The sequence below is a fragment of the Crotalus tigris genome, unplaced genomic scaffold (genome assembly GCF_016545835.1).
Source record: "Crotalus tigris isolate CLP2741 ecotype Arizona unplaced genomic scaffold, ASM1654583v1 scf7180000017546.9332058, whole genome shotgun sequence".
Classification (NCBI taxonomy): domain Eukaryota; kingdom Metazoa; phylum Chordata; class Lepidosauria; order Squamata; family Viperidae; genus Crotalus; species Crotalus tigris.
The window spans coordinates 85,030-110,000 of NW_024096465.1; the positions used below are offsets into that span (position 1 = coordinate 85,030).

Below are 24,971 nucleotides of genomic sequence, written 5' to 3' on the forward strand. Positions count from 1 at the left end.
CTTGATAAAAACCCCTTTATAGTTGCAGTCCTAACCACATATTCGAAGGAGCAAATTGACAAAAATTAATGGGATTGCTTTACCTTTATTTAGTAAATTGTTCCTATATGCAACTGTTAAAAGCCAAGCTAGAAATACCTCAAATTATAGTCTCCTTGACATTTGATCCTTACTGAGCTTTTCATATATAAATATTTAAGATTAAAAAACAATGCAGAGCGGGGGATTATGAAAAGGGATCTTATGTATTGCAGTGACATTTTAACAGATAATAGAAGATTTATAGGAGAGAAAAATAGAACAGGTTGTTCCCTGACTAGGCAGAAATCTTAGCTCTCTAGCTTTTATTTCTGCATGAAAATAGAGTGATGAAACTACAAAAGCCAAGTGTGGTATAGTGATTAACATGTTGAAGTTGATTACGATGTTGAAATTCACACTGAAGTTCACTTTCTGTCATTGGGTGATTTGGAGCTATTCACTCTCTTAGGCCAACCCACTGAAAAATGTTGTAGTTTTGAAGGAAGGTGGGAGAAAGTAACACCATGCACATGGATTTAAGCTACTGAACAAAAAAAAAGATACAAATCTACTAAATAAAACAGTTTGCAGGGCAAAATATTTATCTTATAGTTCCTAATTCCAGTTAAATATCAATTTATTTTCTTTGAAATGTTACATTATCTGATTGTTCACCAGCGGACTCTTCTTGAATGAGTCCCCCCCCCCACCTTCAATATTACACATATGCATTATGATTAGTAATTCTTAGAGTGGGATAGGATCTGTACTAATGTTTGAATTCTTCTGACAGGAATGTTTGACAAACCTTCTTCTATGGGAACCATTTTCCCTGAGAACTATTTGGAACCTTGGACACTTTTCCAGGAGATTTCAAGGCAGTGGCAATGCTGCTTCCCCCATTAATTTGATCTTTTTAACCTGACTTTATAATTGATTTGACATTTGATCACCATGATGAATGTTCCATTCCAAGAAAGGCCTGGGGGAGTACAACCCTGTTGAAACTCCTAGCTATTTCAGAAGTTAAAATAGGAATAGGCAATGTGAGGTGCTGGGCCCTTTTGCACCTCCCAGTGCCTTACTGATTGGGTTGCTAAAATAACATACTGTAATCAATTTAAGAACTTAATATGCAAAATCTGTAGAATGTCCTGGAATAACCTAGATTTGTTTGGCCTTTTTTCCTGCTTTCATCCTATTCCCCAAACAGAAAATCCTGAAGCTATCTTCATGTGTCACTCTGATTATTTTGTACTCTTGTACTTTGACACACACCCCCAGCCCCAAAGACCTCCATTTTCCAATTACCTAAAGACTATACATCCCTATAATGGGATGAAAATAAATGAAGCTGTATTTGCCTGACATTAAATTGTTACTTTCACTAAAAAAAAACAATCTAGGGAATACTTACAACATGCAGTACAGATTGTTTGGATCACTGAGCCCCTTATTTTTTTCTACCTGATATTTCAGTGTTCAGATAAACCTCTTGCATTAAATGTTTTTTTTTTAATTTGGAAAAGATTAATTTCAAAGCAAATACATATTGTAACACTTAGTGACCTTTCAGCGGTCAAGTGGAGTTCCAAGACGTATTTTTTATTTCCATTTCTCTTTAATGTTAGAATTTAAACTGAAAGTAGGCATACATATTTTATAGCTGGAAAAAGGACTGTAAAATAAGAGTGCTAATCATTATTTTTGATGGTAATGGTAAATAGTTGCAAAGTATGGCATTTTAAAAAAAATTACATAGTTCCGTATTGTCTATCATCCACACATACACAGTATAGCAGTCACATATCTGCCGCAGTTTTTTTAACATAAAATATAAAGACAGACACCAGCCATGTCAAAATTACAATACAATCTGTGCAGAATCTGATCAGATTTCTATAGTTCTGAGTTCTGATCAGCTAAGAGATAATTACTATGATGTATTTCATGCCCAATCAGTATGATTTGTCCTGCATTCTCATGATACAGGGAATCGTATACAATATTTAGTGCAAGATCACAGAGATCTTCTTGGCAGATATAAATGAATTTAAGAATACTAATGACAACTACAGCATGTCAAACAGTAAATGTTTTTTAAATGTGATGTTATAAAACTATCAAGCCAAGGCCAACATATATTTAATCCTCACAGGGACAAAGAGAATATATGACTCTGATTCAGTATCCTTCATCATTGGGATCATCACTGCGGGTATCAGATCACAATAACTTAGAGCACAATATAATTTTTCCCTTGAAATCTGAAAATTTTCTTGGAATAAAAATTAATTTGTGTCATTAATTGACATAGTATATCCAAATAAAATCATTAACAGATATCAGTTTGATTCTGTTTACCCATTACATCAAATATGGGCCACCTTGAATGTTAGAAAAGTATCCCTTAAGCATTCAATCTAAAGATTTTCTTGTGGTCTAAAATCTTGAGAGGCACAGGCCTGGAATTATATAATAGACCTTATCAATCCTTTGAAGGAAGTAGTTTGCAACATGTGCATTCTATTCTAAACAAAACAATTTTGTAAATAAGTATGTCATGGTTTCGACAAACAGAGATGAATAAAGCAGAACGCCGAGGTTTGCAAATTCCTCAAATAACATGTTTATTAGGTACAAAGTATTGGCACATCAAAAGTGAAACCAAGTCTAGAGACACACATAACAATCCCCCAATACAAAGTTAAAAAATCCCTCCCATAGAACTATGCAAGTAACTACGTTCCCCAATACATCTTCTTGACGGGCTTTTTATGCAATGCCCAGCTTGCAGTCTTGGGAGCAGCCGATGACCTTGGTTCCCACTGGACAAAAGACTATTTTGACTAACGAAGCACCTGGGCAACCCCCCTCCCTCCATTCTATGTGGCAACCAAAAATGAGTAGGAAAAATGGCTGCAGCCATGCTCATTTGTCGAGTTGACAAAGTAATTGTCAGGGTTAGGGCTAGACACATTGTCTTTCTCAGAAGATTTGAAGCCAAGTAACCAAGTACCAGTATTAATCAAGAAATAACAGATTCAGGCCCTGTAATTCATGAACCTAATGTAAAGAATTCTGGCCTACAACTAAAAACTAGACTTCCTAGCCTTCAACATGACAGGACATAATTTGGAGAAAATGAGGCAAAGGAATCGCTGCTTGCAGAAGGTAACTTGTCTGTAAAGTCTGACCCATTAAAAATATCTTTTAAGTTTTACATAAATCTGAGTAGGAATAAAGAAACTTTGGAGGCTAAAGGCCACCTGAGATCCTCTGATGTAAAATAGCCAGTCTTGAAACCAAGTGTTGTACGTATCTGAACTTCTTAAGTATGGATGGCTTTGTTAACTGCAACTAACTCTCCCTTGGAACTTTTCCTTTGTATTTGTGTTGTGACTCTCAGTCTGTTTTCAGACAGTGATACTTCTTGACCCCTTAACAAACATGAAAGACAATCTCCAAATATTTAAGGTCATAATTTTCTCAATAAAGTTTTCACTAATTTTCATTACTCTGCATTTCTAGATTATCTCTTTGCAAAGATAGTAAGAATAGGAAACAGTGATTCTTTATGATCTCTTAGTCCAACAAAAGAGATGCTGTCCATAATTCTTTGGACAATCATGACTGGTAAAACAGAACAACAGCAACACTAGAGAACAGCTGTGCTCAAGATAGAAACGGGAGAAGTCATACCTAATATAAATGTAGGTATTTTCATACATTGAAATATATTTTGCATAATAACAAAAAAGAAAGAAATACCAGAACTATCTGATTCTGAATTCTAAAAATAAATAATAGGTAAGGTAGATTTTTTTCCCAAATAAAAAGACCTTGACTGACATTGGATAAAAAGAATACCGTAATAAAATAAAGGATTCTTTTGCAAAACAGAAGATATTTTATTAGAGAAGAAAATGCAAATTTTAATTGAGAAAAATATGAGCAAGTAAGCTGAATTCAACAATGAGGGGACTGATTCTGGTGTCAGGATTGTCAACCAAGATTGTATCCAGAGGCCCTCTTCTTTATTAAAATGAGAGTAATACTTTTTCAAACCAGCTACCGTAGTTTGTTAAAGAAATGAAAATTGAGCACCAAAAAGACTTTTTTTCTTCCTGTGACTAATAGCAGCCCTCGAGCAAGTTGGTTACTCCAGTAGAGAGCAGTCACCTCAGAATTAGACCTTTCAGAAGTCTAAGTTTTTCTTTGCTGAATTGTTCAGCAGGTCACAGTGCAAAAGGTGCCCAGACCTCTAATTTAGAGAAAAGGCTTCCTAGCAGTACCTTAATTTAAGTTCCTGAGATTATGTTATCCACCAGACATGTTGTCCATATTGACAAGACTTGTTAACAGATCTTTTTCATTGCATTTCTTTCTGATCTTTATGTCTATCCCAGTAGTAATTATTTAGTACGAAATTCAAAGGTGAATAATGTATATGCAGATCTAGAGAGCACATTTAGGGTTTGGGAGTGCTATTCTCTGCTGATTTTTTTTTTAAAGCCTTCCTCCAAAATTCAGAGCCAACCTTTGAATTTGAAGGCTTGTATGGAGACATAATCTACCCTTTGAATAATGGGATTTCGAAGATGTGAATGGCAGGAGCAAATTCTTTTGGCAAGTGGTTTCTTTCACATTCATCTCCAGTGGAACAATGGAGAATTTTGCCTGCTCAGATTTCATTAAACAAGCCATCTCAGCAGTCTTATGAATCATCTCCAAGGCGCCTGAAGGCAGGACAAGAAGCAATGGATGGAAACTGATCAAGGAGAGAAGCAACCTAGAACTAAGGAGAAACTTCCTGACAGTTAGAACAATTAACCAATGGAACAACTTGCCTCCAGAAGCGATGAATGCTCCAACACTGGAAGTTTTTAAGAAGAGACTGGACAGCCATTTGTCCAAAATGGTATAGGGTTTCCTGCCTGAGCAGGGGGTTGGACTCAATGACCTCCAAGGTCCCTTCCAACTTTATTATTATTATTATTATTATGGATCATCGCACAGTCAGCCAGATGTTCAGACTGGATTTGGCATTTTGTCTACCTATCGAGTCCTTACCCAGGACCTGGGATAGGCAGATGTGGATGTTTGATGGTGTTGCAGATATTGTCGCAGGATGGAAGCAGTTTCTAATAAGGCTGCCTTTTGCAATTGACTAATAGCGAATTTGTCAATGCCAATGGTGTTCAACTGGTGCTCCAGTTGTTTTGGGATTGCACCTAAGGAGCCTATGACTATTGGTACTACCCTTGCTTGCTTTTGCCACAGTCTTTCTATTTCTATTTGTAGGTCTTTGTATTTTGTTATCTTCTCCAGTTCTTTCTCTTCTATTCTGCTGTCTCCAGGCACTGCCACGTCCACTATTATTATTATTATTATTATTATTATTATTATTATTATTATTATTATTATTATTATCTGGAGAGCTATAGTGCAGTTCCATGCCTCTGTATGAGTCGGGAGCAGCCAGTCATGCTTTTTTCATCCAGTGTTTCCTACCCAGCAAGATTGTTATGTTCATGTGTATTCATGAAGTTACTTTAATTATTTTTAATTTTTATTGTCTTGTTCAGAGTGGTTTTATTGTTTTATTTGATTGATTGATTGATTGATTTCTCCACTTTGAGAAAATCACCATCACACCCAAAAGCAATAGCAGCAGTATTATAAGCCACTTAAGATCATATCCTGGGAAAAGAGATACAGTTGCAGTGAATAAAGTGAATTTACTCTTGTAATAAAGCTGTACTAATATTATCCTTCTCATCTTTCCTATTATTTGATGGATATCTTATTATGTATCATTTTGTTGTTTGTATCTTATGATGCAAAGACTGAGAACTTATGCACCAGAGACAAACACCTTGTGTATCCAATCACACTTGCCCAATAAAGAATGTTCTATTCTGGACTTCCGGTTCCGGTTTGCGGCATCACTAGTCGCACAGGGAGACGTCTCTCCTCGTCAGCTAGGTTTCCCTCTGTCGGTGGACCCTTATACAGATCCAAAGTCACCCTGGAGGATGTGACTTCCATCAAGGAGGCTGCTGTCTGGCTGCAGAGGAGCGGCGGCTCCTCCAGCTGTCCAGACGAATCTCCAAGGGCCGACAGAGAAGAAGATTCGCCAGTAAAATGGCCAATCGCCCTGCCACTTCAGACCGTAAGTCAGACAACATCTAAGCTAAGAAGTGCCCCTGTAGTGAATCCGGGTGAGAATTTTTTCTTGTTTTTTCTCTCTTTTCTGATTTTTTTGTTTGTGTACCTGTAAGAGCCTCTGGAATTATTTCCCTGGCTTGGAAAGATGGCTTCTGCTTTTTGGGGGGGAAGAAAGGCATTTTACAAACACTGAAAGACTATTTACTTCTATTTGGATATTAAAAAGGAAAAAAAGATGGAAAAGGTTTTCTCTCTCCTCTCTTTTTAAGAACTGTACTGTGTGTGTGTGTGTGTGTGTGTGTGTGTGTGTGTGTGTGTGTGTGTGTTTTCTGCGGTTTTCACGGGTGTTTGTAGGTCTTTGGTTATTTGGGTTTTCTACTGCATAAAATTGGAAGTGTCTTGGCGACATTTCGACGAAGTCCCATTCGTCATCTTCAGGCTGGTGTTTTCAGCTTTGTGCTTTGAGCAGCAATGTGTGGTCTTAGCTGTTTCTTCCTTTTAACTGCCAGTGGGGGTATGAACTGATTGGGTGGGAGCTTGGCTGTGTTCTGATTGGATGGAGGTGTGTTCTGATTGGTTAGGGGCTTGCTGTGCTCTGATTGGCTGGGGGGGGTTGGCTGTGCTCTGATTGGCTGGGGGAGTGTTCTGTTTGGGTGGGGGCTTTGTTGTGCTCAGGTTAGTCTGAGTTGCAGGGGGTTTAAGATGGTGGGCTGCCTTGCTATTTTTTGGCTTTGCGTTCGTGGTCGTGCCTCATCTTCATGGAGGGTGTCAGTTTGCTTCATGTATGGATTGGAGGGGTTTAAAGTCGCTAATGATGCAGCTGTGGTCTGTCTTCTGGTTTGTGGTCGTGCCTCATCATCGGTGTGGCTTTGGGTTTGCTTTTTGCGTGGATGTGTGGTGGTGACATCTTGTGTGGTTTTTGTGAGTGTGGGTCTGGTGTCCTTTTTTGTGTTAGGGAGTCGTTTGTCAATATGGGCGGGTTTCCAAATGGCTGGTAGGCGGGAGGTATCTCTTGTTTGTTCATGCTGTGTGGGCGTTTTTCTATCTCAATGGCTTCTCTGATTATTCTGTTATTAAAATGTTCAGTTTTGGCGATAGTCCTGGTATTTTTAAAGTCCTGTGGCTTTAAGGTGTTGGATCAGGGAAGAAGTTGGTTCCTCTTTTTTGACTGAGTTCTTATGTTCTTCAATGCGTGCACTTATTCTTCTGTTGGTTTGTCCAATGTATGTGTTGGGACAAGCAGTGCATGGGATTTCATATACTCCTTGATTTTCTAAATCAATTTTATCTTTGGGGTTTCTTAGGATGGTGGATATTTTTCTGTTTGTGCAGAATGCTGTTTTGATGTTGTGTTTATGGAGGATAAACACCACAGACAGAATCAGTAAGATCCTCCACACATTGCTCCTCGAAGCACGAAGCTGAAAACATCAGCCTGAAGATGACGAATGGGACTTTGTTGAAACAACACCAAGACACTTCCAATTTTACGTGGGAGAAAACCCAAATAACGTATGTATGTATGTATGTGTGTATACATACATACATATGTACATACATACATACATACATACACATACACACATATATATATATTATACTTCAAAAAACAGAAAAAAGGAATTGATTTTTGGAAAAGACTTTCTTAACTCACTGAGGGCATCTAGTGGCTAAAGTTCAATACTGCCACTTTGCTTATTTTTCTATTGAATTTCAAAATACTAAAGATAAGCTGTGCACCTGTGAAGCTGTGGGGGTGGATGTTTTTTGTATTAAATATAGCCTTCACAAAAAAGAAAAAGAGATCTTCTTTTAAGCATTAGTATTAAAATGGAGAAACTTCAGTTACAACTGAACTGTGCACTTATATTGGAAAAGATTTATGAGGCCACTGCAGAAATATGTGCTACAATTAAAAACTCTAACTTAGAATTAAGATTCAGAGACTCTACTACATTTGCTCAAACTGATGTTCTGGTTACAACTGTCTATGGCATAAATCAAAATGTACCAGAAGAGGATTCTATAGAGATAGAAGAGGAATTTACTTCATCTGACAACCCTTTCTTCATCAACTTAGAGAACCAGAAGAAGCAGAGACCAAGATTTCTAACTACAAAGCAGCTACGTTCCAAGGAGAATAGGAAAAGATGTTTACTGCAGAGGAAGGGATTTATATTTCCTCAAAGATCACCACAAGCAACAAGAATGGATTTATTGGTTGAAAGGGAAAAAAGACGTTTACTTCAGAGGAAGGGACTTATATTCCTTCAAAGATTACTGCAAGCAACAAGAATGGATTTATTGGTTGAAAGGGAAGCACTTTTATGGAAGCCTGTGTGGCATAGAAAGAAACCCAGAATTAGACTTAAAAAGAAATTCAAAAATTTTTAATGGAGTAAAAGGCAATGCTGATTTTATGGATTGTTTTAAGAATAATGATTTAAAGTTAGAAGTAAGAAAAATGCAATTATATACATGTGTGCTTAAATTAGATGATTTTTTTTGAAAGTCTATTAAAGATAGAAAATATATAATCATATACATACAGATATATATGTTCTGGAATTGAAAAAATGTTCAGTTATGGAAATGCAATTTTGAAATGCTTAAACTGTTTAGGTGATTTTTGATAATAATATGATCTGATAAAGCAGTGGTTCTCAACCTTTTTAATGCTGCGAACCCCCAACCGGTCTTAAGTTGAGGATTACCCAACTGGTCGTAAGTCGAGGACTTTCCTTGCCCGGGAGCGCCATGCATGTGTGGTGCTGCCCCCTGAACCGGCCGAGGCATAGCTGGCAAGTGGCAGAGACGGAGCAGGCCAACCACCGGCTGGGCCACCAGGTGGCCCAGCCCATGGGAGGTAAGACACCTGCCGGAAAAGGGGGAAAAAATGGCAGACAGCCTTTCTTGGCGACCCCTGTGAAATGGTCGATCGACCCCAAATGGGGTCACGACCCACAGGTTGAGAACCGCTGTGATAAAGTATGATAATTAATTGGATGGAATTTGAAGTTTGTGTAATGAATTGAAAGGAATTTTCTTTTTTTTCCTCTTTCTTAATTAAGTTAGTTACAATTATATACATATGTGTGTTTTTTTGTTGTATAGAATTTGTTTGGAAAAAAGAACCTTGGCTTTATGGTTGATAAGGTATGATAATTAATTGAATGGAATTTGAAATTTGTGTAATGAATTGAAAGGAATTAAGGTTTAACATTGTTTTTTTTTTAAATTAAGTTAGTTATCATTGGAAGAAGAAATGAATGCGATTGATGATAAAAAGAGGGCTGAGAGAGATTAAGAATTTTAATATACTTGGTAGAGATATTTGAAGTGATAATTTGTTGATGTAAAACAATATTTGATTATGGTAATTCTAAATTGATAATGCTTTAAAACAGGTTGAGTAGTAATAGAAACTTAAGCTAGAAACATATATTATGTTATCTGTGAGAAATAGAGAGATGATAGTGAATGTATTAAGTTGAGCTGTTTTTGTATGTTTTTTTTCCCTTGGAATGTTTGTTTACCCAAACACCAAGGTGTGTCTAAAATACTTTTTGTATTTGTATTTTGTATTTGTATTTTGAATTAAAAAACCAATAAAATATATTCAAAAAAAAGAATATTCTATTCTATTCTATTCTATTCTATTCTATTCTATTCTATTCTATTCTATTCTATTGACAAGTAAGTCCTTCTTAAGGAGGCCCTTCCTAAAGAAGGCCTTCACAGGGTAACAGTTAAAATAATAATTATCATTTCTTCCCTGTCCCATCCCAAAAAAAATCATTAAGGAGTCATGTTACTTTTTAAAATGTAAGTATTTATCTTTAAAAAGTTGTTAAAATCACATGCAGCTGTTCTGGCAGATGCATCTTATTGATGGATGTTGTTATTCTAAGCATTTAGTCTAAATTTGACTTGTCATGATTCTCTCCACATTTTGGAAATACAATATAGTATGATATAGGTATCATATCCAAGTTAAAAAGAAGAGTTAGTTAAGGTGGCTAAAGGCAATTCAAAATGACAGCCGAGCTCAATGTGATTGAACAGAGTAAAAAAAGACAAGCTGTCTCTTCACCTGCAGCATCATTTCTGTTGAAATTTGGCTATTAGTAAGCTAGTGGTAAGATTTTTCTTCAACCCAATCCCTTTTTAGCTCTGCAGTTATCTGTTGAGCCATTTATTTGACAATAGTCTTTAATGAAATCCTGGCATATGAATAATAAGATGAATACTTCCCCTAGGATTTTTTGCTAGTGAACCCTGGAAAATAGCTGCATTTCCAGCTAAAATCACTTGATATACAGCAAAGTAGTGACATGGAAACAGGGAAATTGTGGGATCAGGAAAGAAAATAAAATTTCACAGTGTCCCAACTAAAGAGACTGCTGGAATCTATTTAAAATATTTTTTAAAATATATGCTTTAATATGTGGGGGGGGGAAACTTAATACAGTCTTGATCTCAGCAGTATCTTCCATCTTACAGTGACTATGATGGAGAAGTCTACAGAACCAGCTAGTTTGCTGCAAAATATAGAACAATATTTCCCCTGTGGTTTTGTTTTTGTTTTGTGTTGTTTCATTCTGTTTAGAAGAATATTTGCCATAAAAATAGAAGGGCAGAGATCAAATGTTCCCTAGATTTTTGGTTTATTTTTACTGCTGAAACAATGTGACATGTAAATGTTCTAAGAGTAGTAGAGCTATAGTTTTTAGAATATGTTTTCTAACCATAATATTACAATTCAGTGGAAAATACCACTATTAACGGAATCACAGTAGATACACTTCTGACATTTGAACACAAACTAAGTAAACTATTTACATTATTAGAGTTTTACAGGTCATATATTTTCTCTTTATTTAAACTATAGCTTAAGAATGCTGAACCTCATGAGATATTCACACTGAATGAAGTTAGAAGATTTTAAACTTTCAGATGCCATTTTATTGATTTTGACTTGCTATAACTCTTGCACTCAAATTAAGTGGGAAAGAAATATCTGATAGAGAAAAATGTAATTCTTTAGAGCTTAAAGTCCAGTGAACTACTTTTCAGGGGCAGTAGAAATCTAGGTTTATTGCTTTCCAAAGCTACCTTTGGAAAAAGTGATAGAGGAAAAAGAGAACTGATCAAAAGAGCAGGAAGAAATAGAAGACACCCATGAATTTAAAGACATGGTCTAGACTGTCAGATGTCTTGAATCAATACATAGAGGTCACCGCATGGCAAGCATGAACAGTTTACATAGCAGGAAGTTGATAACTACTGTTCATCTCAGTGATTTGTAACATGAAGAGAAAAAGAGATCCTTGAAATTGAAAGAAACAGGAGGAAGTCAGGAGCAAAAGCTGACTCATGATTTAATTGTAGTGTCTTCTTCAAGTAGTTTTTTGCCATTGAGCATAAAAAAATGAAATACAAATATATCTTGAAAGATTGATTTCTGGAAGATATTAGGTTTAGTGTTTTCAGTAAGGAGCACAAAGCTGTTTGGAACTGGGCAGCATCCAAAATGAATAAAATCAAATTAAATAACTATCAGTGCTACTGGAAAATAAAAGTTTTTCCTTTTTTATAACTTGTTCATTTTGCCATTTTATCCAGCTACAAATAGAAGTACAACAATCTATATTACACTAGGCATACCTAAAATCAAAAGGCGAATTGACTTTAAAAAGACCAGAACTATCGCCAAAACTGAACATTTTAATAACAGAATAATCAGAGAAGCCATCGAGATAGAAAAACGCCCACACAGCATGAACAAATGAGATGATACCTCCCGCCTACCAGCCATTTGGAAACCCGCCCTTATTGACAAACGACTCCCTAACACAAAAAATGACCCACACTCACAAAAACCACACAGGATGTCACCACCACACATCCACGCAAAAAGCAAACCCAAAGCCACAGCATAACATCTCAGATAGGATCCTCACCAAAGCCGAAACCAATGTCCTTTCCAAAGGATTCAACTTTGCAGTCGCTCCCAAACACATCCCCACTGAAACCATTATATGTGGAGTTGAAACCAGCCTGACCAAAATCAACCCCGACGACGCCAACAGAATCAGACTCGAAATCACCAACATCCTCTGCACCAGCAAGCCACCCAAAAGCAACTTACCCAAAGAGGAACAGACAGCACTACGTAACCTGAAAGAAGACACCAGCATAATAATCCTACCAGCAGACAAGGGCAACGCCACGGTGGTTATGAACACATCTGACTACCAAACCAAATTAACCAACCTACTCCAAGACTCCACATACAAACCCCTAAATACAGATCCCACCACCTACCTGGAAAAAACCACCAGATCCAAAATAAAAGCCTCCCCCATTAGCGAAGAGATCCAGCAAAGAATCATTCCCAGAGAGAAATCATCCAGATGCCCCAAACTCTATGGTCTCCCCAAGATACACAAAGAAGGAACCCCACTCAGACCTATAGTCAGCTCCATAGGCTCACCTCTACAAAACCTAGCCAAATTTCTCGCCAAACAACTACAGCCCTATGCAGAATCCATCACCTCACACGTAAAAAACTCATTCCAGTTTATAGAGATCATAAAGAAACAAAACTTACAGCCCAGCGACCTACTAGTGAGCTTCGATGTCATATCCCTCTTCACCCAAGTGCCTATCAAAGAAGCCTTGACAGCTATTCAAAACAAATATAACCCCCCCAAACACATCTTAGATCTGACCAACCACTGCCTATCCAACACATACTTCATCTATAATGGACAAAAATACAAACAAACAGAAGGAGCACCCATGGGATCACCCCTCTCACCTGTCATTGCCAACCTCTACATGGAACACTTTGAAACCCAAGCTCTAGAAAAATCGGATCACAAACCCAAACTCTGGCTCAGATACGTAGACGACACCTTCATAATCTGGCCACATGGGAAAGAAAAACTGGACAACTTCCTCACACACCTCAACAGCCTACACCCCAAAATACAGTTCACCATGGAAACAGAAGCTAACAACCAACTTCCCTTCCTGGATGTCTTAGTCTACAAGAAATCCAATGGCTCCCTAGGACACACCATCTACCAGAAGAAAACACACACAAACCGCTATCTGCACGCTCTCTCACACCACCACCCAGCACAGATCAACTCTGTAGCCAAGACACTCATCTCCAGAACAAAACGCTTAGCTGACGAACAACACCTAAAACCCGAACTACACACTCTCACCAATGTACTAACATCCAATGGATTCCATAGAAATAAGATTACAAACCTAATCCAAAAAGAAACCCCCACTAAAATCCAAGACAAAGAACAAGAAAACGGCAAAGCCCTCCTCCCATACATAAAAGGCACCACAGACAGAATCAGTAAGATCCTCCATAAACACAACATCAAAACAGCATTCTGCACAAACAGAAAAATATCCACCATCCTTAGAAACCCCAAAGATAAAATTGAATTAGAAAATCAAGGAGTATACGAAATCCCATGCACCACTTGTCCCACCACATACATCGGACAAACCAACAGAAGAATAAGTGCACGCATTGAAGAACATAAGAACTCAGTCAAAAAAGAGGAACCAACATCTTCCCTGGTCCAACACCTTAAAGCCACAGGACATGAAATTGACTTTAAAAATACCAGAACCATTGCCAAAAGTGAACATTTTAATAACAGAATAATCAGAGAAGCCATCGAGATAGAAAAACGCCCACACAGCATGAACAAGCGAGATGATACCTCCCGCCTACCAGCCATTTGGAAACCCGCCCTTATTGACAAACGACTCCCTAACACAAAAAATGATACCAGACCCACACTCACAAAAACCACACAGGAGGTCACCACCACACATCCACGCAAAAAACAAACCCAAAGCCACACTGATGACGAGGCACGACCACAAACCAGAAGCCAGACCACAGCTGCATCATTAGCCACTTTAAACCCCTCCAATCCATACATGAAGCAAACTGACACCCTCCATGAAGAGGAAGCACGACCACGAACGCGAAGCCAAAAAATAGCAAGGCAGCCCAAAATCTCAAACCCCTCTGCAACTCAGACTAACCTGAGCACAACCAAACAGAACACTCCCCCAGCCAATCAGAGCACAGCCAAGCCCCTAACCATTCAGAACACACCTCCACCCAATCAGAACACAGCCAAGCTCCCACCCAATCAGTTCATACCCCCACTGGCAGTTAAAAGGAAGAAACAGCTAAGACCACACATTGCTGCTCAAAGCACGAAGCTGAAAACACCAGCCTGAAGATGACGAATGGGACTTCGTCGAAACGTCGCCAAGACACTTCCAATTTTACGTGGGAGAAAACCCGAACAACCAAAGACCTACATACAAATACCCACGAAAACCTCAGAAAACAAATACATACATACATACATACACATACATACATACATACATACATACATACATACATACATATATATATATATATATATATATATATATATATATATATATGAATGATGAGAACAAAATATGATCACCAGGAAAAGTTAAAACATTAAAAGCTTTAATATAAAACAGAAGTTTTAAATAAAAACATTAAAAGTTTTAAAAATTAGCAACCTAGATTTCGTTGGCTCCTGCCAACTTCATCAGGGCGTACATAAATCATATATATATATATATATATATATATATATATATATATATATATATATATATATATATGTCTTTGGTTGTTCGGGTTTTCTCCCGCGTAAAATTGGAAGTGTCTTGGCAACGTTTCGACGAAGTCACATTCGTCATCTTCAGGCTGGTGTTTTCAGCTTCGTGCTTTGAGCAGCAATGTGTGGTCTTAGCTGTTTCTTCCTTTTAACTGCCAGTGGGGGTATGAACTGATTGGGTGGGAGCTTGGCTGTGTTCTGATTGGGTGGAGGTGTGTTCTGAATGGTTAGGGGCTTGGCTGTGCTCTGATTGGCTGGGGGAGTGTTCTGTTTGGTTGTGCTCAGGTTAGTCTGAGTTGCAGAGGGGTTTAAGATTTTGGGGTTAGGGAGTCGTTTGTCAATAAGGGCAGGTTTCCAAATGGCTGGTAGGCGGGAGGTATCATCTCGCTTGTTCATGCTGTGTGGGCGTTTTTCTATCTCGATGGCTTCTCTGATTATTCTGTTATTAAAATGTTCACTTTTGGCAATGGTTCTGGTATTTTTAAAGTCAATTTCATGTCCTGTGGCTTTAAGGTGTTGGACCAGGGAAGATGTTGGTTCCTCTTTTTTGACTGAGTTCTTATGTTCTTCAATGCGTGCACTTATTCTTCTGTTGGTTTGTCCGATGTATGTGGTGGGACAAACCAACAGAAGAATAAGTGCACGCATTGAAGAACATAAGAACTCAGTCAAAAAAGAGGAACCAACATCTTCCCTGGTCCAACACCTTAAAGCCACAGGACATGAAATTGACTTTAAAAATACCAGAACCATTGCCAAAAGTGAACATTTTAATAACAGAATAATCAGAGAAGCCATCGAGATAGAAAAACGCCCACACAGCATGAACAAGCGAGATGATACCTCCCGCCTACCAGCCATTTGGAAACCCGCCCTTATTGACAAACGACTCCCTAACCCCAAAATCTTAAACCCCTCTGCAACTCAGACTAACCTGAGCACAACCAAACAGAACACTCCCCCAGCCAATCAGAGCACAGCCAAGCCCCTAACCATTCAGAACACACCTCCACCCAATCAGAACACAGCCAAGCTCCCACCCAATCAGTTCATACCCCCACTGGCAGTTAAAAGGAAGAAACAGCTAAGACCACACATTGCTGCTCAAAGCACGAAGCTGAAAAACACCAGCCTGAAGATGACGAATGGGACTTCGTCGAAACGTTGCCAAGACACTTCCAATTTTACGCGGGAGAAAACCCGAACAACCAAAGACCTACATACAAATACCCACGAAAACCTCAGAAAACAAATACATACATACATACATACACATACATACATACATACATACATACATACATACATATATATATATATATTTGTTTTCTGAGGTTTTCGCGGGTATTTGTATATGTATATGTATATGTACACATACTGCTCTAAAACAGCATTTATATTCTGTAGAAAACTATAAAAAATTAATGCACTAAATCTGACATCAATACCCAGAGTTCTATGTCTACTGCACCAACAACATATCAAAAGATCAAAGGCTGAATACAGCAAAAAAAGTGCTGTAGATACTATAGATCCCTGATTGAACAGAAAATATCATTAATCAAGTCAAAGTGACAATGACGGTTTTCTCAGATGGCAAAATAAAGGCATCCCAAGGTATCTACATTTTACTGGATACCTGTAGTGATATAGTACCCATAGGAACCTGGTTACAAGAATGCTGTGATTAAAAGTAAGAAACTAAGGAATATGTTTTAAGATTTGCCTTGGGGAAAAAAAACTCTAAAATTTAATGCCACAAATAATTCCAGTTACAGAAAAATAATTTAAAGAGGAGCTACAGTTTTAACTATCTCCTAATGTTTTTATGCTTTTATGTTTTTAATTGTACACTACCCAGAATTACTGTGAGATGGACAGTTTCTAAATTTCATATATAAATAAATAATATACAAATTTAGTATCTAAAATTAAAGAAGAAGGCAATATAAATAATTTTCCATCCAGTCATCCCCTTATGAAAATACCATACACCATCATAAACAACAGGTAGGAAGATGAAACAGTATATTTTCTATATAGTCTAGATTTAATAATAAGCATAATGATAATAAGCATAATAATTTTATATTACTACTAAAGAATATTATCTTTTCCTTTTTTTTCCTTCCTTTTTTTTCTATCTTTTGTCAAATTTAGTTATATTAGTCATATACTATAAAAGTTTTTTTCTTCTTTTTTCCTGATAGATATATTCTACAGCAGAGGTCCCCAACCTTTTGGGCACCAGGGACCAGTTCCGTGGAGAACAATTTTTCCGCAGACCGGAGAGTGCGTGGGTTTGTGTGCTGCCTTCATCCCACAGATGGGGTGTCAAGCCCCATGGGGCTTGCCAGTCATTGGTGGGGGGGTAACCTGGAACACAGCCGACCGCCGCTGCACGCCACCCCGCCCTGGCCGATACTCGCAAAGGCTGAGCCTCGCTGCCCCGCTGATCAGCTGAATGTCAAAAGCCGAAGGGACATCGCTGAGTGTAGCCGGCGCTCGGGAAATCACCATGACACTGATGCCGGAAGATGGAGGGGGCCGTGCACAGCCAAGCCTCTGGGGATGAGACCAGCTGAGCAGCGGGAGCCCAGGAGACCAGCTGAGCAGCGGGGCCAGGTGCTGCAGGACGCAAAACACCGAACAAACCTGCTTGTAACTGAAGGAGAGCTGGCAAGGAGCCACGGAGATACGGAAGGGCCTAAGAACAACAGAAGTGGCGCACTGGCAGACAGCTCCATCTTGGACAAACGGGAAGAGGGACAGCAGAGAGGGGCTGGATCAGGAGAAGGCCAGGGCCAAACAAACGGGGCTTTAAAGGCAGCTGGGCAGATGGTAGTTAGCAGCTGTAGGGTGGGGTTTTGGGCGTGGCACAGTTATATGAAGCACTAGGAGCAAACCATTCCCAGTGCTGACTTTGTTTGTTAAGGATTAAAACCCTGACTTGCACCTCGCACCTGCATTCCTGTAATTCTTTCAACTGGACAATGACGGATGGGCGTGATATGGGGCTTTGCTTGTTTGTGCGGACCAGTTGCTGGTATGCTGTGGCCTGGTACTGGTCCACAGACCGGGGGTTGGGAACCCCTGTTCTATAATATAAAAGAAAAAGTTCAGATTTAATATAACAATTTGACCATGAATTTCCAATTGTCCATTAAATTGGGGAGTTCATAATCATGTCAACCTGTGGCATTGGTGGGATGATGTCTTCATGCAAAGGATGCCAATCACATCATTTGCATAAGGACACCAATTTAAATAAGGCTCATCCCCATAGAGTTGAGGATAGGAATGGTTATCCAAGCTCTTCTACAGGTTATTTGGTTATAGTAATAGTGTTGCTTGGTTGGATTATTTGGTCAAAAGCTCAGCCTTGGACAGAAGATATATTTTCTGTCGCTGTAGCTGCTCTCAATTCTGCTTGTGTTCTCCCTCACCCATCTTTTTTTTTATTGAAAATTTTCAAATTTTACAAAACAATTCCCTTCCCCAAACCCCCCCAACCCTCCCATACCCTCCCCCACCTCCCCAAACCTCCCATACCCCCCCCCCAACCTTCCCAGAGCTGAGTACAGGCTTAGTTAAAATTTTTCAAAAAAACTTAAAACACATATAAATCCTAAGCAAATCTAAATACATTAAATTGAACAAGTTATCTTCTTAAAAATAATAATTACAATCATTAAACACGTTGTAATATACTCTAAACATTTTCTAATATCATACTTATATTATTATCCATCATTCTTTATAAACTCCCTCCAAAACACAAATTTAAACATTACTTAGAACATTAAAACTCCCTTATACATATTTAAAGCAAAATGTTCCTTTAAATACTCCTTAGATATCTATACATACAATATAAAATCTAATCTCTCCCTCTTTCTTTATCCTAAGACACAAAAATAAACATATAAACATTCATTATACCATTAAGACTAAATACTCTTTTGAATAGTCCTTAAGTTACTAAACTTAAACTTCTTATCTAAAATTTTTCATTCGATCTCCATAATCTTCTCTCCTATCAAAAAAAAAACTTAAAACACATATAAATCCTAAGCAAATCTAAATACATTAAATTAAACAAGTTATCTTCTCTTAAAAATAATAATAAAAAAAACAAAAAAAAAATTTATAATTACAATCATTAAACATATAATATACTCTAAACATTTTCTAATATCATACTTATATTATTATCCATCATTCTTTATAAACTCCCTCCAAAACACAAATTTAAACATTACTTAAAACATTAAAATTCCCTTGTACATATTTAAATCTTTACCAATAACCAATTCCATCCACAATAAACACATTCCTTATCAGTCTCTCTTATCCATAAACCTCGAAAGAAGTGCTTTAAAATCTGCCCTTAAAGGTTGCTCCAAAAAGTTTATAAATCTTGCTTCTCCCACAGACTCAGGAACCAATACTTGTGAGGCTTCCTTAACCTCCTTCTTCTGTTGCTCCTTTTCTTTACGTTTATGTGTTGCACGAGATGTCCTCTGCTCCTTCATCTCAACTTGTTGAGGCCCCTTGAAGTGAAATTTCCCATTTTTCATTAATATAGGCTCTTCAGACTGCAATTCTACCCTTAAAGGTTGCTCCAAAAAATTTATTAATCTTACTTCTCCCACAGATTCAGAAACCAAAACTTGTGAGGCTTCCTTAACCTCCTTCTTCTGTTGCTCCTTTTCTTTACAGTTATATGTTGCACAGGTTATCCTCTGCTCCTCCATTTCAACTTGTTGAGGCCCCTCAAACTGAGATTTCCCAATTTTCATAAGTATAGACTCTTCAGACTGCAATTCTACCTTCTTGTCTTCCAAAGCTTTAAACGTAATAGATGGCGATGAACATACCCCCAGGACCGAAGTGTAGAAGTCTTTTGCTTTAAAAACAGTATTAAGTCTATAACGTATCCCCAGGTAACTCACCACCATTCCAGTCGGAGCATCCCATCTGAACAGGATTCATCTCTTTTTAAGTTCATCTGCTAAAAAAGCAAACTCCTTTCTTCTTCTTAAAATTTTAGATGGGATCTCCTTTAAAATTATAACATCTTGTGAAGCAATTTGAAACCTCTTCTTATAAAAAGCTTGTATAATTTCGTTGCGCAGGGATCTTTTCCCAAAGTAAATTACCACATCTCTTGGCAAATTCTTTTGCTCTGCCACCACAGAGTTAACTCTAAATGTTTTTTCAATTTCACTAAGTATTTCCTCTTTTTCTCTATTCAAAATCACAGCAAAGTCATTTGCAACCATCTCTCTCAGATCTCCTTGCAGAGACTCTCTCAAGCCTCTAATTCTTAAAGCATATTCCATTTGTCTATATTGAAGCATAAGAATCTCATCTTGAAAATTTTCCATCTCTTTTTCCATGCTTTCAAATTTTCCCTCCATCAGTTCCACTTTTTGTTCTACCTCTTCTACGCGAGAGTTCAGCTTTTCAAGAACAGAGGCAACTCCTTTTAAAGCCAAAACTATCTCTTGCCTCAAAATCTTATTATTTTCCTCTAAAATCTCTTTCATTTCTCCCCTAATTTGAGATATAACATTTCCCATCATGTCTTGCAAATCCTTCACCATTATTGACTGTGCCAAAGAAGAGGGTGAAGCTATTGATTTAGGTTGTTGCGCTGATGATAACACCGAAGAAGAAACCACCTTAGGAGCTGTAGGAATTACTGGACGCTTTGGAGCCATCTTAGAAAAATCTTTACTCCTTCTTAAAAATTACAAAAATTAAGCAAAAGAAAAAGAGAGATTAACTCCCAAAAATCAAAAAATCCTTCAAAAGGAGATCATTATAATAAAAAGAAAAAAGTTAAAAAAAAAGAAAAGGGAAAGAGAAAAAAATGGTTAAATAAAAAAAATCCATTCCATTTTTTTTAAAAGTGCAAAAAACAAAACAAAAAAGTTAAACAAAAATAATAATCCTTCTAAAATCCAAACCCAACATCAAAAAATCATTATAAATAATCAAGTCCACATTCCGTTCCAGTCATTAAAAAAAAGAGGAAAAAGAGAAAGGGAAAAGGGAAAAAAAACACCAAAAAGCCTGCCGATCGCCATTTTACTTTCCCTTTCAACAAAAAAAATAAAATAAAAAGAGGGAATATAAAGATAAATCTTTAAACTTAAAATCCAAATAAAATCAAAGAAAGCAAAAACAAAATCCTCTACTCAGCTCTGTCCGCTTCTAAGAAAAACACCACCAGGTAACTTTAATCGCGGAGGTGGTTGCAGCGGCTTGTTTTGTCCCTAGAGACAAAAGCAGCTGGGAAGCGGAGACAGTCTGAACTCCGTGGGAGCACTCTTTTCACCCCCCCCAAAAAAAAGCCTTGGGGGTGCATAAGAGGCTCTACCACTATTCAGACAATCCTCTTCCCCCTCCCTTTGCCCAGGAGGGGAATTTTGAACCGCTGAACAGCTGATGTCCGCTGTTCATAGCGATTCAAACACTTACCCAGGAGGACGGCTACAAAGTAGCCGCCATCGCGCACGCAAATCCACCGGAAGACCACCCATCTTTTTTTTGATATATCTATAGTCATAATAATGAGCTAAGGATCATAAATGTGCCTCCGTTTTCTAATATTGATTACCAACTCTTCCAGCATCAAGGCTGTTTAAGGTATGTTATTTAGCATATCAAGTTATTAGGGTTAAATAATAACTGTTACAGAAAAAGAATAGGGGAAGGCAGCTCATTTGCAAGTTGGCCTACATTCTTTAAATGTTATCTTAAAACCTTTTTCTATGCTTTCTGAGATCAGGCCCTCACAGAAGCTATTATCTTGCTACTCAATACCAGAAAGGATGAGGGTTCTTTGCTGGTGCAGCATCTTCCTTTTACCTTATATATCCTGTGCTTCCAGTTATGAGCTGGCTGAACAGTTCCAGGGTTCTGACTTACCAATAAAGAAGGCCAGATTTAGCAGCACAGAGAAGCTGGGTGGCATGCAATTAGCCATGGAGTAGTAATTGAGGACAACAGTGATGATTTGTATAACGATATCACTGTGACATAAATCACAGTGGAATTTGGCCTATTGGATGTGAATTCCATTGCACTGACATTTCTCTGTACTTTGCTTTTAAAAATCATATTTTCATTTTGATCTTTCTGTTTTCTTCCAATTTTAAATCAACACAAACAACATTACTGATTCCCACAATCATACATATATAATGTAATGTACTACTTTCATCCATTTTTTGCAAATATTTTAAAAAGTGAATTAAGATAAATTCTTGATGCTAAGTTACTCTGCAACCCAGCATGCCCTTTTCCAACATTCTAGATCATTTTGCCAAATATGAGTAATGGCCAGTTTATTTTATTAAAAAAAAATAAAAAGACTCTAAGCTACAAAAGCACACTTTTCACTGCAAATTTGCATCTCATCCTTTTTTTCTGGATAAAATATGCAAGAACTAACATAAATGGCATACTAACTTTTTTTTCTCCATGAATTGGGTCTTTGATGTTCAAGAGAAGCCTGTTGTTAAAGAACATCCCTATAAGGTGGTAGAAACTGTTTCTCTTTATGACAAATGTAAAATAGTTAGTTGAATATGTTGGTGTCATTAGTTTGTGAATTGCATCCTTAAAAATAACTGTGGAGGAGCCAAATCGGTTTAAAAGATAACGAAATGGTTTAAGCTATTTAGGTTGAATGCCAATTATATTTTAATATTCAACGGAGCATATTTTACTAAGAAAAAAGGCAGCGTTGGCGCATGCATAACTCATTGGCAGCGTCGGCCAGCTGTGCCACTCTTTTCTTCGAATCACTTTGTGCATTTTAGTAGCATGGTAATTTAGTATAGAACTACCTGAGTGATGGCATTTTCAATGAGCAGGTAATCTACAGAGAATTTTTATATGGTTATGAGTTCTGCACTTCAGCCTGGCAACACAAAAATACATCAAGACCAATTACGGTATCAACTTTCAGCGTGATACCCTTGCCACGCAAGTGCATGTATTTCTGCCCCAGGCATTTCAAATTGCATCTAATTTGAAATCTTTGGGGTTTTAATTAAATTTTAGAATATATGGAATTCTTCATTAGTACCTGCTCTGAATAGCAGATTATACTTCTCAGTCTCTCGTTAAAGAAGTAGGCTGTGGTAAATAGGATGTTCAAGAACTGATCATTTGTGGTGCCTGAATATTGGGAACAGAAATAGTGAGATGGAAAATAATATAAAAAAGATTATTAGTCCAGTGAGGGAATCTTGATTTGTATTTTAATGGAATTTTACATTTCTCTTAATGATTTGCAAATTATCCCCTGATTATAAGACACATTAAGGTTTTCATTTTAATGGTGAAACAACCATTAGCAAAAAAATTTAAAAACTGCCTTTCAGAGTGTTTCCCTCCAGCAGATAAATATTGAAACCATTAACACCTTTTGATGTAATACAGCAGTTTAAACCTTTACAATGGTTGGAGCCTTTTATATGCATGGCCACTTTGCTTCAAGTCCACAATTGTCTTTACATGGATGAACAATAAATGAAACTGAACCTATCATTACTTTCAAATAACTAAGGAAGATAAACACCTTTTAAATCATTAATATTACATATGCTTCAATAAACATTTTAGACCTAGTACTCACATACTTTCTAATGAGGGTTTAATTTTTAATCGGGTACAATTTATAGTTCATAAAAGATCTATGATTATTTGTTGAAGAAAAGTTAAGTCAGATAAAAATATCATTTTGTCTTGAGGTCGCAGAAATAATTTGATATATACCATAAATTAGTAACCTGCATTTTTTCTATGATTTCTCAAACAATTGAAAACTCCTTGCTTCAGAAATATTTCAAAACCAGATTTTTTTGAAATATTATTCCTGGTTAAAGTGTTACACAGTTTCATTAAAACTCATTGGCAATCTTGTTGGACAGAATGTATGAATCTTCTGTCTTACTACATTTCAACTAAATCCCAAGGGAAGGAATTACAAGTGAATTCCTTCCATTGGTGTTGTTTTGTTTTTGTTTCCCTTTTTTTTAATGAAACTACAATTGTCCTGACTAAAGACAAAAATAGCGCCTCTTTCTCTCGCAGGAACCCAGAGAAACGCCCACCCAGATTTTCTTCGAACAAATTTAATGGAAAATTTAAAAGGGTTTTACAAATAATATTACCTAATGCTACTTCCCCCCCCCCTTCCTTTACTGCATTTTTGCTTGCCTTTTGAAAAACAAAAGAATTGTACTGATTGACAAAGTAGTTCTACATAAACTTTAGGAGTTCAGTATTAAGTAATAATGCAGTACTTTAGAAAAAATATCCACAGTCTTTCAAAAATTACCCTATTTGGGGCTTCTATAACAATCATATAGCGAAAGTTCTCCTTTTCCAAATCTTAATGTTGATGCCAACTATTCCAGCATCAAAGCCATTTAAAAGAATGTTATTTAGCATATCCAGTTATTTTGGTTAAACAATTGCTGTTACAGAACAAGGATGGGGAAAGCAGCTCATTTGCATGTTGGCCTACATTCTATTAGCGTTGCCTTGAAACAGTCTTCTGATTATGTTTATTTTTATTTTTACGATTCATTCAATCTAAAGGAAAAGAAAAGTATCTCAGGAAGAAGAGAGTTTAGGTCAGTGGTTCTCAACCTTTCTAATGCTGTGACCCCATAATACAGTTCCCCATGTTGTGGTGACCCCCAAGTGGGTGTGGCCACCAATAAGAGGGAGTAGGACAGCTAGGGAAAAGGGGGAAAAATGGCGGACAGCGTGGTTTGGTGACCCCCGTGAAATGGTCATTTGACCCCAAATGGGGTCCCGACCCACAGGTTGAGAACCACTGGTTTAGGTGAAGTTCCCCAGTGTGAGGTCCATCCATTTATAAGAAGTTTGAGGTTTCTATGGGTCATTTCTTCAGTAGTTTGTGGTCCAGCTTCAAACATCTATGTACACATTGATTTTAATATAAAAGAAATAAGGTTAGACATGAAATCTGATTTTTTTTAAAACCTCAATATCTTTACTAAGAAAGAAATGTTT

At 37.3% G+C, this 24,971-nt stretch overlaps 2 protein-coding genes across 2 annotated transcripts in view; both read left to right on the forward strand.

Annotated features, from left to right (window-relative positions):
- LOC120304296 (methylated-DNA--protein-cysteine methyltransferase-like) overlaps nt 1-24,971 on the forward strand; it is a 78,444-nt gene that overhangs the window by 11,256 nt on the left and 42,217 nt on the right. The window lies entirely within an intron of this gene.
- Nucleotides 5,384-8,600, forward strand: LOC120304291. The gene is made up of 2 exons (XM_039334682.1): nt 5,384-6,245; nt 8,273-8,600. The coding sequence occupies exons 1-2, from the start codon at nt 5,933-5,935 to the stop codon at nt 8,584-8,586; spliced, it is 627 nt and encodes a 208-aa protein (XP_039190616.1). The 5' UTR covers nt 5,384-5,932; the 3' UTR covers nt 8,587-8,600.